The following is a 14818-nucleotide window of genomic DNA, read 5'->3' as shown; positions in this document are numbered from 1 at the left end:
TTTCCAAGCACGTTTCCAAGATTTCCACAATTTTTTTGAAAGCCCCCCCCTATTTCTCTCTCATGCATGCAAAGTTTCACTAGCCCATTGACCTCTGAGTGAGGCGACACCAGTTTGTATTCCAGAGTCTCTGGCAGGACACAGTGCCCCGTTCTGAATATCTGGTCTACTCTCCCTGCCCTCCTATTTGTATGCCCCATACTGCTCTGTTTGCCTCTCCCATCATTATCTGACATGCAGCTTTTCCTGCCTCATGCAGTGATACGTCCGCAATACTGATTTGGGAATAACCCATGAAAGCAGCACAGAATAGTGTTTAATCTAGAGCCAGTCCTTGTGCTGTCCATACAACCCTGCAGAAACCACCATTTGATGGTCCACTGACAGCTTCATTCTGCAGTCTCTTAATTACCCAACTCCTCATCCACTTCATCAGCAGTTCACAGATGTTGCATTACATGAAAGCAGAGTGGTGGAGGAACACTGTTTGCATAACCCCATGTGCAACACACACACACGTACAATCACACTCACCAGACTTGGTATCTCATCAGAAAATGAAATCAGGTTCATTTGCCAGGAGCGATTTCCCACAAAGCCATGTTGATTGCCATTAATTTAATTTAATTCTCATCCTTTAATTCTTTATTGACTAAATCTCCCATTAACTTCTTTGGCATTCAGCTGGGCATTGACGTCAGGCTGGCCAGGCTGTAGTTAATCCTATCATCCTCCTTTATCCTTTATCATCTTCCTAATACTTTTACCTTAAAAAATCATAATTCTAGAGCCTTTGGTTTGCAGTTTATTTTAATAAGAACATTTTACTACATGAGTTTCCCAGAACTGACCTTTTAAAAGGGTTTCCAGCAAGCGCACAGTCGTCCTTTCCTAACTGATTCAAACAGTGTGCGTGCACAGAGCAGATGCTGAACTCACATCAGTCCTCGGGCACCGGGAGCAGCTTGTCATATCCTGCAGGCCACCAAAGCTTGGCTGATGTCAGTCCTCCTACATGGCCACCCACCTTCCCGAGCCCTTAGACATCAGTCAGGCCTGGGGATGTGCACACCGAGAAGAACCACCTCCCCACATGAGGACCAGCCTGCAGGTCTGGGCATCAATCCCCTGGACAGCCCTGACGGGAGTTTCCTCCTAGACAACGATTCCCATGACTACAAGACATCTCCAGACATCACCTACAAGAGCCTCAGCAAAGAGACTAGGTTTAGCCCCAAGCCAGTTCTTGCTCGTCTAATTTCTCCCCCAAAGGGCAGATGCTTGGAAGGGACCAGGTGAGAAGGAAATAGAGCCAGTGAGTTGCCTCCAGAGGAAAGACCTTCTTCATGTCTCCATCTGGGGCAAATGCAAGTGCAATGTCACCTCCAGCTGCCACTGCATGAGGAGCTGGAGGTCTCTCCTAGGGCCAGGCCATGTTGTGAGCTGTGCTACCTCCCCATCCTCAAACTATGGGCAGCACTTTCTGAGAGCCAGGTGAAAAGTTTCAGACTGGTGCTCTGAAAAACACAAACTCCAGAGAGCAGAAACATCAGAAACATTTTGACAGCTTTTTATTTTTCTTTTTTTTTTTTTTCCCAAGTTGCCAGGAAAAAACTCCACAGAGACAGGAAAAAAGTATTTCTGACACATGAAGAGTGACATATTTGGACTGGTTTTGAATTTGAATGCATTTCATTGAGGTTCATTTTAAGAATAATATAAAAGGGTTAATCCAAGGGTTGAACAGAACATTTTGGGGGTGATCTATCTGAACCAATACAGGTGACACTTGTAGACATGGTATCTGTCTATGCCTGGAGCTAGTCTTCTGGATTTCCCAAAAATCTGTGGATAGAAACAGTGCTTTGAGGGCAGTATACATCCCAACGTAAACCTGAAACTTGATATAATCAGAGGAATTATGCCACATTGTCCAGTCTCTCTCCCATGGCCATAAGGGCCATGATAGCAATCATGTAGGCTTTTACTGTCTATGTGTCCAAGGTGGACAAGAGACATCCCAGCTCTTGCTATTAGACAAAACATGTTGAGCAACTCTATATGCATTTCTTTGGAATCCTTCCCTTAAAGGAACCAGCCCCCCACTTTCATCCCTCTGTTGCTCTTTGACCCTCAGTCCCATGTAAGGTCCTGGTTCCCATCAGTTCAAAATACCGCTTGCAGAGTATTTCATCACCCAAGAGATGGACTTTCCATATGCTGACCCAGAGCTGCAGAGCCCCATAGCTGTCCCCATTTCCCAGATAAAATCTGTCATTGCTGGAGAATCTCACCTGCCTGCGTCCTTTGCAGCTGAATCCTGGATTCCAGGACAGGAAAGGTCATGCACCCAGGGATACCACCTTGCCTAGGATGCTTTGGCATCTGGACTAGGTCTGTGAGCCCTGGTTAGAAGCAGCTGGCTGGCTCAGAGAAGAAGTCTGTGGAGCACCTGATCTACTGGAAGCAAGAGCTGGCCCCACTGAAGACACCCAGACCTACGGCATGCTGTCTTCCACACCGTGTGGATGTGCTAGATTTAGCTGTTTGTGAATATGTGGTCATTACAAGACACAGGGTTATAAGTACTCCCAAACTGTTCACTACTAGGTGGTACTGAGACATGGAGCACGCATCTCACTTCCATTTTCCTCGCCCAGCTTGTGAGATCTGTTGATCTGTCAGATTGACAAAGTCCTTTAAAGAGTTCAGCACATTCTCACCCCATCATCAATCATCTGCTTGTGACTGTTCCTCCAGGCTGTGGACATCTCTGTCCAGCTGTTCCCAGTACTCTGCAAAATATCTGGACGAAGACCATTTTCCTGCTTTGAGCGACTCACTGGTGTGCTTTTTTAGATGATCAAATTGCCTACTGAATGCTCAGTTCCTGTCATCACCCACCAACCTGGGAAAGCTGGTCTGTGCTGAGAAGGGCCAGCTCTCTGTGCAAGAGAGGCCTCTGCGTAGCTAGAGGACCTGCAATGTGTGACAATCCTCTACTATTAGCCTCACAGGGCATAAAAAAAGACAACATAGGAAAAAGAACCCATTCCAAACAGAGCCTGTTTATTCACATAAAAATACATGAAACCCTAAACTGCTGATTTAAATTATCACAGGAACATTCATGATATTGGGAACATCTCAAAACTCAAATACAGCAGCTCACTTTTCTGTATTACTTGGAAAAAGAGAATGGGAAATGTGACCCACATATTTACCCTGTCCCAAATGCCTCTTGTCACAGACCAGGCTCTGATGTGGTCATTAAAGTGAGTCCTCTTTCCTTCTAGGGCTCTGTACCCTGAGTACATCCAGTGGGAATGAAATTGGTGTCTTCCCATTGATGACTGCACCTGGAAAACTGATAATTATTGTCAGGTGTGAACCCTATTGGAAAACAACACTTTCAGCACTGCCCGACGGATCTGCTTGATCCTCATGCTGTAAATGAGGGGGTTCAGCATGGTGGGGAGGGTCAGGTAGACATCAGCCAGGAGAACCTGTGCCCATGCAGGGACACTTCTGTCAAATGCCTGTATGTACACGGAGACTATGCCAGGGATGTAATACAGCAGCATCACACAGATGTGACACCCACAAGTGCTGAAGGCCTTCCTGTGTGATTTCTTGCCCAGGACAGCTTTAATGATCATACCATAAGACAAAGCAATGAAAGCCACGTCCATGCCTACTATAAGGGATGATAGAGTTGTGCTGTAAAGGCTGATGGACCTGGGGTCCGTACATGCCAGCTTTGCCACGGCCATGTGCTCACAGTATGAGTGGGGAACCACCCTGGAATTGCAGAAAGACAGATTTGTCACCATCCATGTCAAGGGAACGATGAAGAGGAGAGCTCTTCCCACGATGGCCAGGCCTATTTTGGCCACTGTCTGGTGAGTCAAGATAGCTTCGTACTTGAGAGGCTGAGAGATTGCAATGTAGCGGTCAAAGGCCATGGCCAGGAGCACTCCTGACTCCTCCGAAGTGGTAGAGTGAACAAGGAACATCTGAACGAAACAAGCCATGTAACTGGTCTCAGTAGAGTTCAACCAGAATATGCTCAGCATCTTGGGGACAGTGGATGTCACCATCACCAAATCAGTGACTGCTAGCATGGCCAGGAAGCAATGCATGGGGTTACGCAGTGAGTCATCCAGCCTGATGACAAGCAAAACCATACCATTTCCTACCAAGGCCATGATATACCCTAAACAGAAAAGGATGCCCAGCCAGGTGTGGGAAGCTTCCAGGCCAGGAACACCTACAAGGATGAAAGAGGAAGAGTTGCTATTGGGGTAGTGGAAAGAATCTGAAGCCATGTAGGAGAGTCTTGCCTTTTTCTTCTTCCCTCCCCCTCCTCCTAGAAAAAGGGAAAATCTACCAGTATAAAAGCCTTAAGATGTTCAGAACTAAGAGTGATAATGCGGGAACCCTGAAGCAACTCATGAGCCAAAGCAGGAATCCACAGTATCATGATGTGTGAGATGGGAGCTCTACAGCATAACACATCTGGATGCAGGAAGAGGGGAGGGGATTGGACCAGAAATGCAAAGTAAATGGTACTTTTGTGGCTTGCAAGTTACTATAAGGCAAAGAGGAAGTTCATATTTACAATTGTGCCATCTGAGATGACCAATGTACTTTAAACAACACACTGCTCTCTAAAGGCTTGTTTCTTTATCAGTTACACACCACCACTCAACATCTTAAGATAAGCTGTAAAAGGAGGGTAAATGGTCAGTGGTTTGGAATTAAATTTCCCACAGACAGAGCTTTTGACTTAGTTCTCTTGCCTTCCTTGACATGAAAGACATAGGTTCAAGACAGGAAGTTCTTCCAAATCTGTGAGGTAGAAGTTAAATCTTGGAACATGGCTTGGGACATCAAGGCGACCATGAAAAGTGTTTTCTTCTATGCTGTCTTCATTCAGTCATTCACCCATGAGAAAAGCCTACAAAATTAGGCAATAGCAAGGGGAAAAGATTCATTTCTGATATTTTATTCTGGCTGGAGAAGCTCGAAGTAATGCAAAAATGCCAGATAAAAATCCTGAGGAGACAAGAAGGAGAAGAGTGAGTATTGTGGACAGGAGCTACATATTCATTTGTGAATAAAAATTACTGCTTTTGACTCAACATTGCGACTGGGAAGCTGCTTCTACTGCCTCCCCCACCACAAAACTACAAAGAGCAGGAAAGTACTAACAGCCCCAGACCCCTCTTCATTAAGAGAAATGGCTTGGATGATCTCCATCAATAACTTTTAGCATGCAGCAAGCCTTGGAGTGGCCCGTGAGTGAAAAATACTCATGCTTGTGATGAGGCAGAATAAAATTAATGTGTGCAGCCCAGCTAAAAATTAGCATTAGGCATGGTCAGTGTCATACAAATGAGAAGCAAAAGCTAGACAAGTTCAGAACAGTAATGAAGTAGATACCAGGAGGCAACTAATTAAGGAAACAGAGCACTTGAAGTTTTAAAATAGAGAGTAGACTTTCATTGGTTAATCCCATTTCAACTATGGCTTAACCGTGGGCATGAGATTCCTGTGGAGTTGCTGTATCAAAAGTCTGAGCAGAAATGCTCATCTCCTGGCCTAAAAGACTATGAATTAGGACATTTTGGAGACAGCAAATTTTAGAACCACCCCCCCTCCTTTTTTTTTTTTTTTTTTTTTTTTTTTTTTTTTAAATATTGCATTCTCCATCCTAGTAACTATCAGCTACGGGAGTTGGATGTGACTCCGCATTTGCACAGAACAGTATCATAGAATCATAGAATCATAGAATGCTTAGGGTTGGAAGGGACCTCTGGAGGTCATCTAGTCCAACCCCCCTGCATACGCAGGGTCACCTAGAGCACGTGGCACAGGACTGCATCCAAGCGGGTTTGGAGATCTCCAGAGAAGGAGACTCCACAACCTCTCTGGGTAGCCTGTTCCAGTGCTCTGTCACCCTCACTGTTAAGAATTTTTTCCTTAAGTTCCTATGGAATTTTTGGTGCTTCATTTTCCGGCCATTTCCTCTAGTCCTATCAGTGGCCACCACTGAAAAGAGACCAGCACCGTCCTCTGCACTCCCTCCCTTGAGGTATTTATATACACTGATTAGATCCCCTCTCAGCCTTCTCTTCTCCAGGCTGAACAGGCCCAGCTCCCTCAGCCTCTCCTCATAGGGCAGATGTTCCAGGCCCCTGATCATCCTTGTAAAGTAAGGATGTAAGTAATCCAGTAAGGCTGACCTGTGCCATGATATCCCACTGACACATGTTCCAGAGCAGAGCCCACTTGCAGGGGCAAGGAGCAGCCTTGCAGACCAGCCCTCTTGCAGAACAGAGCTGTGAACCCTGGGATGCTGCAAGCTCCCATTCAAGCCACCTACCTCTGAACATCTACATGAAGGTGTCTCCACACAAACCCAGGGGATGGTTCAGCTGCCTGAGTAGAGGTACCTAGAGCCATTGGAGATGCCCAGTGTGTCCATCTCTGTGCTCCTGCTCCTTCTCCAGCAGACTTGGGTGACAGTTTGCCTCTGCCATGTGTATGCTTAAGGGCTTCTCAGATGTCTTTAGACATCCAAATAAGGTGCAATAGATGTACACCAAGGGTCCAAGCTCCTGCTGCAAAGAGAGCGCTGCCCATGAAGCCTAGAAAGGACCTCACCTTAGGATGAGCTAATCTGCTCTGAAAGGTCTGCTGACCACATGGGCTCCATCCCCTCTGACTGTGGTCATTGACACTTACAGCTCATGCACACAAGCACACTGGGCACCTACCTGCAGGCACCTACAAGCAAGTAAGTGTCTGAATCCAGAGCTGAGTCACCAGGTGCCCACATTGAAGTGAAGAATATTTCTACTTCCAGAAGCTCTGCTCCAACAGCCTGGCACAATCAAGAAATTGTTTCCATATCATTATCAGCATTGTGGCAGCACTGGGGAATCCTGACCCCAACCAGAACTTGGGCTGGGAGATAGAAGAGCAGCACAGCAGGGCTTTTCAGCCTAAGTGAAAAACTTCTGATCCCAGGCAGCTGAGAAGATTGAGAACAGGTGTCTGCCTCATCTGCAGGGCTGCCTTGTGTGTGAATAACAAAGCGCAGAGATGCTGGAGCACTTAATCTTCCTTCTGGGAATCCCTGGAGAGATGGCAGATGGGGGACACAGACTGTATTGTCTGTTGTGCGAAGAGGCAGTAATTTTCAAGGCAGCTTCAGCATCTTTCCTTAGCTCTCCATCAGCATGTTGATGTCTTCCTTCTTCTCTTATTACTCATACAAAGTCATACTACCCCATACAAAACAAGGACACCCAATTATTTCATTGCGTATGTTGTGTAGAGTTGTGTAAATATGGTACTGATGGGAAGGTTGAGAGAGATTACATCCATGCTCTGTCCAGCTGAATCCACTTGCAGGGATTTTGCTGTGCAGGAGCAGTCCCTGGGAGCACTTTGACCCCCATTCCTGTGTCCTGTCCTAGACTCTGTGACCGGTGTTGTTGTGGAATAACATGTCTCAGCACTGAGATGCACCCTCCACATTATCCTCATCTTGCTGGAGGTTCCTGGTGAGCTGCGTTATCCCAGGAGCTCCGTTTCAGCCGGCTATCTCCCTTGGAGAGCCTGGGGGGCAACCAGCCCCAAGTACAGCCCAGGAGGAACAGACCCGAGCCAGGATGAGAGCCTCAGCCATGAAATTTGGAAAGCTTCACTCTTCTACCTCAAAGTAGCCCCTATGAGCAATGGCTGAAATTCTGCACAGAACAGGACCTTTCTACTATTCATCATTCAGGTCCATCTGGACCCCAAGCAGCGCATCCCCTTGTTAGTCCTAGTCTTGTACTGTTGCACATCTTTTCTTCCTGCCCTCTCCTTCCTCCAAGGTACCATCTCTTTACACCTGGACAAGCCTAGTCGTCACAAATACACCCAGTCCCTCAGCCTGCAGAGACCTCATGGTATCGGATGGTTTCCAGGCCTTTCCAGATACTTCAAGCGGCACCATCCCCTTTTGCATGGAGCAAATGTCTCCAGGCTGCCAGGTCAGGTGGGACCAGAGGGATGCATTCTTACACGATAGGTAGGGATCTTGCCATTAAGAAGCTCCTAGGTTTAGGTTGTTTTAGTATTAATTCAAGTTCCTTCTCTATCTCAGTGGCAGATCAGGAAGTCTTGGTATGTCCAAGGCAAGACCATTGGCCTTACTAGTAGCCAACCTCAGACCCTCTGGTCTCTCCAAGACCAAGCTCAGACTTAGGGCTGCTCCAGTACCTAGCTCCCAAACCACTAACCTTGTTTGTGGGCTGGACTCCAGACTCTCCAATGTCAACAGCCCAGGTTCACCAGCCCCTGTGACCTGTGGTCCCAGTGCAGCAGGTGGCACTCAGACCCCCACACGTGTGCACATGGAACAGACAGCTTCTCACCTGGGAAAGCAGTTAGAAATGGAGTTTAATGAGAACACAGGGCAGGCTGTGCTGATGGGACATGGGTTATGGCCTGATAAGCATACAAGGCAGGACTCTCTAATGTTATTTTACATGGTACAGGATAAAGAATTCTTCAGAGAAATGACTGGACCCTCCCCTTTTTGCAACCCTCCCTTTTACTCTGTAGGTCTGTGCAGGCTGCATGTAGGATCTTACACTTCCCTCTGAGTCTCAAGTCCTTCCCTACTCGGCAGAACTGGAAATCTCATCAGGGAAGTATTTTACAGAAGGTTTGTAAAACTTTACTAAAGAGGCCACCTGGATAGAGATACCTTCAGGTTTTAATTGGTCAGCAGCTTTTCCAGTGCACCAGGACCCAAATCAGGTCTGGCTGCCCCTGCTGCATTTCTATGTATAGCCTGCCGCTTCACAAAGCAGAGGCAGGTAAAAATCTGTTAAAGTGATAATTATTACCTAAGTAAGGGAAGAGGGATTCAGTAGCCCTTGCATGACGTGGAGGGGGCATTTCCCTGGAAGGTGCCTGGGAAATAAGTCATGTTATTGCAATGACTCCACTGATGTTTCCCTGTCCTTGGTTTGAATTACGTCCCTCAAGGATTGCGCTTGACTGCTGAGGCTTCAGGGCTTGGTGGGTTAAACTTCAGCTCAGCCTTGTTAGACTTAGTGAGTCTTGTACAGACCTTTCAGGCTCTCCTGCTAGATCAGAAATTGCCTATTACAGTTACTATTCCAGGTGAAAGGCAAGAATGCCACGGGGAATTTTCTATGCCCTGATTTCTATGGGTGAAGGTATAAGGACTGGTAGTCAGCAGGTGGTTTTAGGAGGTGAGTTTTCATCATAGTTACAATCGCTTTTCAGCTGCACTATGTATCCCATTGCAAACCATCCTGCTCTTCCTAACACAACCCCCATGTAAGTATCACGTGCAGGGGAAGGAGCAATGTGTCATGCTCACAGCAGAACAGCATGTACAGAATGACCTCCAAAGAAGACAGCAGTTTGCTGAAGTGCCGTGTCTAAGGGACTAGGATCTCAGAAGAGTTCAAGGGGAACGGAGGAAACAAAGAATGTTAACGCTTCCCCAAATCCCATACCTCAACATTTAAGGTAAAAGTAAAACAAAACAGAAAGTTAAAGAGTCCTATTAAAGTTTTGGAAAAGAGTTTTGTAGAAGCACATTTCAGAGGTGGTATCACTTGGATGTTTCTGATAAGAAAGGAACAGAACTTGTGCAGAGTTGCAAAGGTTCAGTGTGACTTACAGACCCCGTTTTCAAATGACCTGTGCTTTTTGGCAATGCTAAAAATGCTTATGTAAACTTGCAAGGCAGGGTGGAGAGCAACAAGAAAAACTTTAGGGCCAACATCAGGACAAATGTGTGCACATGTGCACACATAACACGCATTAACCCTCATAGCCAGACACCAATTTCAAGCAGTTGCTTCTAACTACCAAGCCAGTGCATGGAGAGTTATGGGGTGGACATAAAAGGTATGTGTGGAAGGATGAAACCATGATAGACTTTAATTTCCAAGGTGATAATAGTCGTTTATGAAGAGCTGTGATGAACAGAAAGAGTCACGAGAAGACATAAACCTGTGGAGAATCAAAGACATGGAGTTAGCCACCATTTATCATTTCATTCCAAACAGAAAATTGCTGGAAATTAGTTTTGCCATTGGAGTTCTGTGTGGCAACTCTTGCTTCCAGGAGCAAGATGGTATAGAGAACATTGCCATTTTCCAAGAAACAGCTTTTTTAGAGGGCCTTCTACCATGCTATTATTACTGTCTGGTCTGAACCCTATTCCTGCCTATCTGGCATTAGTGACCAGTTGGAATCAAGACCCTTTTTGCCCAATCAGATTCAGCACCCGCTCCCGGATTGGCTCGGCCCTCATCCCATAGATGAGAGGGTTGAGCATGGGAGGCACCAGCAGGTAGAGGTCTGCCATGAGGATGTGAAGGTGCACAGGGATGCTCTGGCCCCAGCGCTGTGCGTAGAAGGAGAAGAGCGCTGGTGTGTAGAAGAGCAGGATGACACAGATGTGGGAGCTGCAGGTACCGAAGGATTTCAGGCGAGCCTCTTTGGAGGAAAGGCCCATGACCGCCCTCAGGATCAGCATGTAGGAGATGGCGATGAGGATAGAGTCTGAGCCCACCACGACAGTAGCAGCTGTGATCCCATAGATGTTGTTGGGCCGGGTGTCCCCACAGGCTAGCTTCACCACGGACATGTGCTCGCAGTAGGAGTGGGCAATGACACGGGGACCACAGTAGGACAGGCTGCTCACCATACATGTCAGAGGAGTCATGAGGCCAAGACCACGCACCACAGCAGCCAAGAACAGCTTGGCAATGGTGGAGCTGCTCAGGATGGCAGAATAGTGCAAGGGCCTGCAGATGGCCAAGTAGCGGTCAAAAGCCATGGCGAGCAGAACTCCTGACTCCACTGCGGAGAAGCCATGGATGAAGAACATCTGGACCACACAGCCCTCAAAGACAATCTCATGGGAGTGAAACCAGAAAATGCTGAGGAGCTTGGGCATGGTGGAAGTGGTGAGCACGAGGTCAATGGCAGCCAGCATGGAGAGGAAGTAAAACATGGGCAGGTGCAGATTCCGTTCCATCATAACCATCAGGAGAACTGTGATGTTCCCCAGCACTGCCATGAAGTACATAGTGCAGAATGGGAAGGCAATCCAGAAGTGAGCCACCTCCAGACCTGGGATGCCTGTCAGGATGAAGGACGAGGGGCTGGAGTGATTCAGGTATGGCATGGTACACCACCACAGAAGCTGGAGGTGGAGGCACACGAAGAGCTGGCATAGACAGGGAGAGGAATGAACTGCAGTGAGGCACTGCCATGGACCAGCCACATGCAGAAAACCCCTCCTGCTTTCTCAAGCACACAGACCTGCCATTATATCATCCTGCCCCTTACCCACGTTCGCTCAGCCCCATCAAACACAGGGGGATCCAAACATGCATGGTCTTAGCCTGAACACCTGGGAGTTGTCTGGCCTCTCCTCCCTTCCCAGGCTGGCCCCTGGCTGTTGTTCCCACTTGTCTAGTCCATAATTTGGGATTTAGAAACAGAGTCTGAGTCCATTGAATTGCCACCAAGAGGAAGATCCTGAGTACGCTGGGGCCAGCAGCTCCATGGGACTCTGATCACCCACATGCTCAGGCAGTTTGTAAACCACATCCTGCTCTGGGGTGAGCGCACGTCCCGCCCTGGGAAACTGCAGCAGATTTTGTTTTTACTATCAGCATTTGTTTCCCAGAGCAATTTTGCTCTGAGACCTGGTAATGAGCACACAATTTATGCATTGCCCAGCCACACGTGCCCTGCATTAGGAAGGAAAAGCTTTCTGGAAGGAAAGAGAGCAACCTGTTGCTAACTGGAATGAGGTTACAGTGCTGGCCCCATTACAGTGCTAGCCTTTACGCAGGGCTTCTTAATCCTTATCCTCAGGCCCTTGCTAAAAGAGAACTACACACATCATCTCTGTTTTACTGAAAAAACAGAGGCACAGAAGAGTTAAATTAGACAGTCAGCAGCACGGGCATTAGGTGCAAGTCTCTGAGGTACTTGCACCTTCTGATTTCCTCAATATGCCAAGAGACTAGACCTCATCTCCTTGGCTTTCCAGGCACTTAACTTCCTGGACCCCAAAGGAATTTAATCTCTCCTCCAAACTGCTTTGAGTGCCCACATGATCCAAGCTAAGAGGCATTTCAAAATCTGTTGCTGGCAATTGCTATTTGCAATACTGAAAGGGAACAGTATGAAAATGCTGTCAAGATAATGTTACAGCTTATTGCAGAGCAGGGACTCAGAGCCACAGCTGGGACAAACCCACCCAGCAGCAGTGGAGTCTCAGGACAGAGATATATATCTGCACAGAGCAATATATCCGATATCCTACAATCCTGTAGGATTAAAAAACACGTTCTGTTCTGGGCACTGTTACTTGTAGTTCATCTTGTATAATAAAACTATCAAGGTTGTTAAAAGATGCTATACAACAGGCGTTGAACTCAGCTATGCCTGTGGCCTGATGCCTTAGTTTGCTCTTTTGATGCACAATCCAGTCCTGTTCCCTTCACGGGGTCTGATTTCCTGGGTACACAGAAAGTCCCAAGAAAGCAAACAGTTGCCTTTAGCTCAGTCTCTCTCACCAACCCTATCTGGATTGTGCAAAGATGTCCCCACCACACTTGTGGTTTCATCTGTTTTACATCCTGTTTCCTCTGCATTTCATGCTTCCTCCTCTTCACATGCCTTGCAACTGCAGCACCTAACATAGCACCTCAGGACCCCGAAACCAGGATGTGCCCGTAGTGCCATGGCCCACCTCTGCACGCAGCATCGTACTCAGGGGGGCTGTTCCTTCATCTCAGCTTCAGCTACATAGAAATGCTGTGTCAGGAAGATTGCTGTGATCTGGGCTATTTTAGAGGTATGCATGCAACAGATGAGTAGGAGCAGCACATTAGACTTGCTGCTCAAGGAGAGCAGCACTTTCAGGTCTGTTCATGCACTTCTGAGATTTTTCAGGATACATCACTGGTGCAGTGGTTTTATCTTGTGCAGTTAAGTAGCTCAGTAGCTTGTAAAATTACAAGTTTTGCTCAGCTGTGGTAGTTAATGTCACCCTTGTTTAACTACTTGTCCCTCATAAGTTTTTTGTTGCAAACTTACTACTATTTTTAACAACTGTGAAACAGCATAAAATACCCTCAAGAAATGCGAGATGTGAGTAAACACAGTGCAAAAGGAGCTAAAGTGTTTGGTTGCAAGCATGCTGAGACAAGCTTCCCTGAGTAGGAAGCTACTGGCACTCATTGGTGTTGAGCTTTTAACTCTTTCCTCACTGCTTTATCATCAGCTCTGCTCCTCTGCTTCTAAGTAACAGTCATTAAATTTACCACATTTGATACACTTAGGCTTTTCCATGGTTCTTAGCCATGATGAGTCTATCAGCCACATAGCCCGGGCCCGTGAGAACAAATAACCCAGAAAAAAAAAAATGAACACCTTTTGCTATCGCATACAGATGGATCTGGCCAGAGCAACTGCCATCTCCTGGTCCTGCTTCATGTAGCATGTCGTGGATCACCCAGCAAATTGACCCAGATGCTCATCTACTTTTAGCCATGGAGGGAAAGCAGGAGGCATGATCCTGTCCACACCAAAACATGCAGTAAAGATGTCCCATGAACATCCCTAAGGTGCAATGTGGTACCTTTGTGTGGTCCCAATGGATATAGCTATGATGGCCAAGTCCTATCTGCTGTGACCTCTGCACCCACTGTCACTGGAGCCCTGTTAGAGAGGTCCTGATCATTTATTTCTGGCTTTGGGAGAGCTGGGAGCAGGACGTCTGTGTATTGGAATGTTCTCCTACCCCAAAGCTTAGTACATTGATCCTCAAAATTTGCACTAAGGAGATCCAGGCAGCTGCCACTTGTCCTATGCAGACTTACACGTAGAAGCCTATGCCAAGAATTCACATAGTGCAGGATTACTAATGAGATTTATTCCAATAAAGACTTTGGAGACTGGTCACATGAATAAACCACATTAACAAAGATCTCCTGAACTTTGGGTTTTAAGAGACCTGGAACAATCATGCAGGTCATATCCCCTCCACAGTATAAGATCAAAAGTTTTCTCTGACAGATACATGCACTGCCTGCTCTCCCACTGAAAAAGCCCTATACCCAAAGCACCTCTTCCAAAGGTTTTTTTTCCTAGTGTCAAGGCTATACCTCACTCAGAGCTCATGACTTATCCTGTCCTTCTCCCTAACAGAAAGGGCAGGATATTACCTTCCTTGCTGTGATTGCCATCCTCTTCAGGTTTGTGCTGGAGAAAAGGGCAGAACTAGAGTTATGATCAGACAATTGCAAGTCTTCACAGGTGAGTGGATTGCCAGATGCTGCACTTTGGTGTCTACAGCTTGTCTGAGGTTGATTTAACCAAGGAACACCTTGCAATCAAACAATTAGCACTGCTGTAATTAACTCATGCAAGGAGGTAAATTGAGGTTGCAGGTGTATAAACTGGCAGCCCTCCACCACAGTATCCACTTAATGCATAGTGAAGCAGGTAATAAGGTAGATTATTAACCCAGTAAGAGATAAAGTCCACTTAGCTGTATTAGCAGATCTGCACAGTAACTGTTCTGGATAGACTGTTTTATAGTCACCTCAACTCGAAGTGATTGAAATTGGCTCAAAGATTGCTACTGCATTTAAAAATACTCCCCTAGATCATGTTAAATGGAGAAAAAAAAAATCCACCCTGCTCACCTGATGCTTTGGATGTGACCCTGGTTGTACCTACATCACCT

At 46.7% G+C, this 14818-nt stretch overlaps 2 protein-coding genes across 3 annotated transcripts; both read right to left on the bottom strand.

The window, feature by feature from the left end:
- Window positions 1-3380: 3380 nt before the first annotated feature.
- Window positions 3381-4328, bottom strand: LOC104569474 (olfactory receptor 52I2). Its single transcript, XM_010216440.2, has one exon. It carries the CDS (start codon window positions 4326-4328, stop codon window positions 3381-3383), a length of 948 nt encoding a protein of 315 aa, XP_010214742.2.
- A 5969-nt stretch (window positions 4329-10297) lies between these two features.
- Window positions 10298-13810, bottom strand: LOC104569475 (olfactory receptor 52K2). 2 transcript variants are annotated; one of them, XM_088537602.1, is made up of 2 exons: window positions 13782-13810; window positions 10298-11213 (listed from the first exon to the last, which is right to left on the bottom strand). In XM_088537602.1, exons 1-2 carry the CDS (start codon window positions 13808-13810, stop codon window positions 10298-10300), a joined length of 945 nt encoding a protein of 314 aa, XP_088393728.1. The 2 variants fall into 2 exon arrangements, with proteins under 2 accessions (XP_088393728.1, XP_010214744.2); XM_010216442.2 differs by lacking the exon at window positions 13782-13810 and having other exon boundaries at window positions 10298-11236.
- Between the last annotated feature and the right edge of the window lie 1008 nt (window positions 13811-14818).

The sequence above is a fragment of the Tinamus guttatus genome, unplaced genomic scaffold (assembly GCF_059628265.1).
Source record: "Tinamus guttatus ecotype Peru unplaced genomic scaffold, ASM5962826v1 Tinamus_guttatus_pri_ptg000817l, whole genome shotgun sequence".
In the NCBI taxonomy this organism is placed as follows: Eukaryota; Metazoa; Chordata; class Aves; order Tinamiformes; family Tinamidae; genus Tinamus; species Tinamus guttatus.
The sequence above is the reverse complement of the archived record's forward strand: the minus strand, read 5'-3'. Positions and strand labels throughout refer to the sequence as shown.

Bases quoted from the DNA above. Each gene is read 5' to 3' on its own strand.
- LOC104569474 (XM_010216440.2), bottom strand. From the start codon at position 4,328: ATGGCTTCAGATTCTTTCCACTACCCCAATAGCAACTCTTCCTCTTTC.
- LOC104569475 (XM_088537602.1), bottom strand. From the start codon at position 13,810: ATGATCAGGACCTCTCTAACAGGGCTCCA. The intron at 11,214-13,781 runs GTGACAGTGGGT...GAATCACTCCAG, and splicing joins ACCTCTCTAACAGGGCTCCA to CCCCTCGTCCTTCATCCTGA.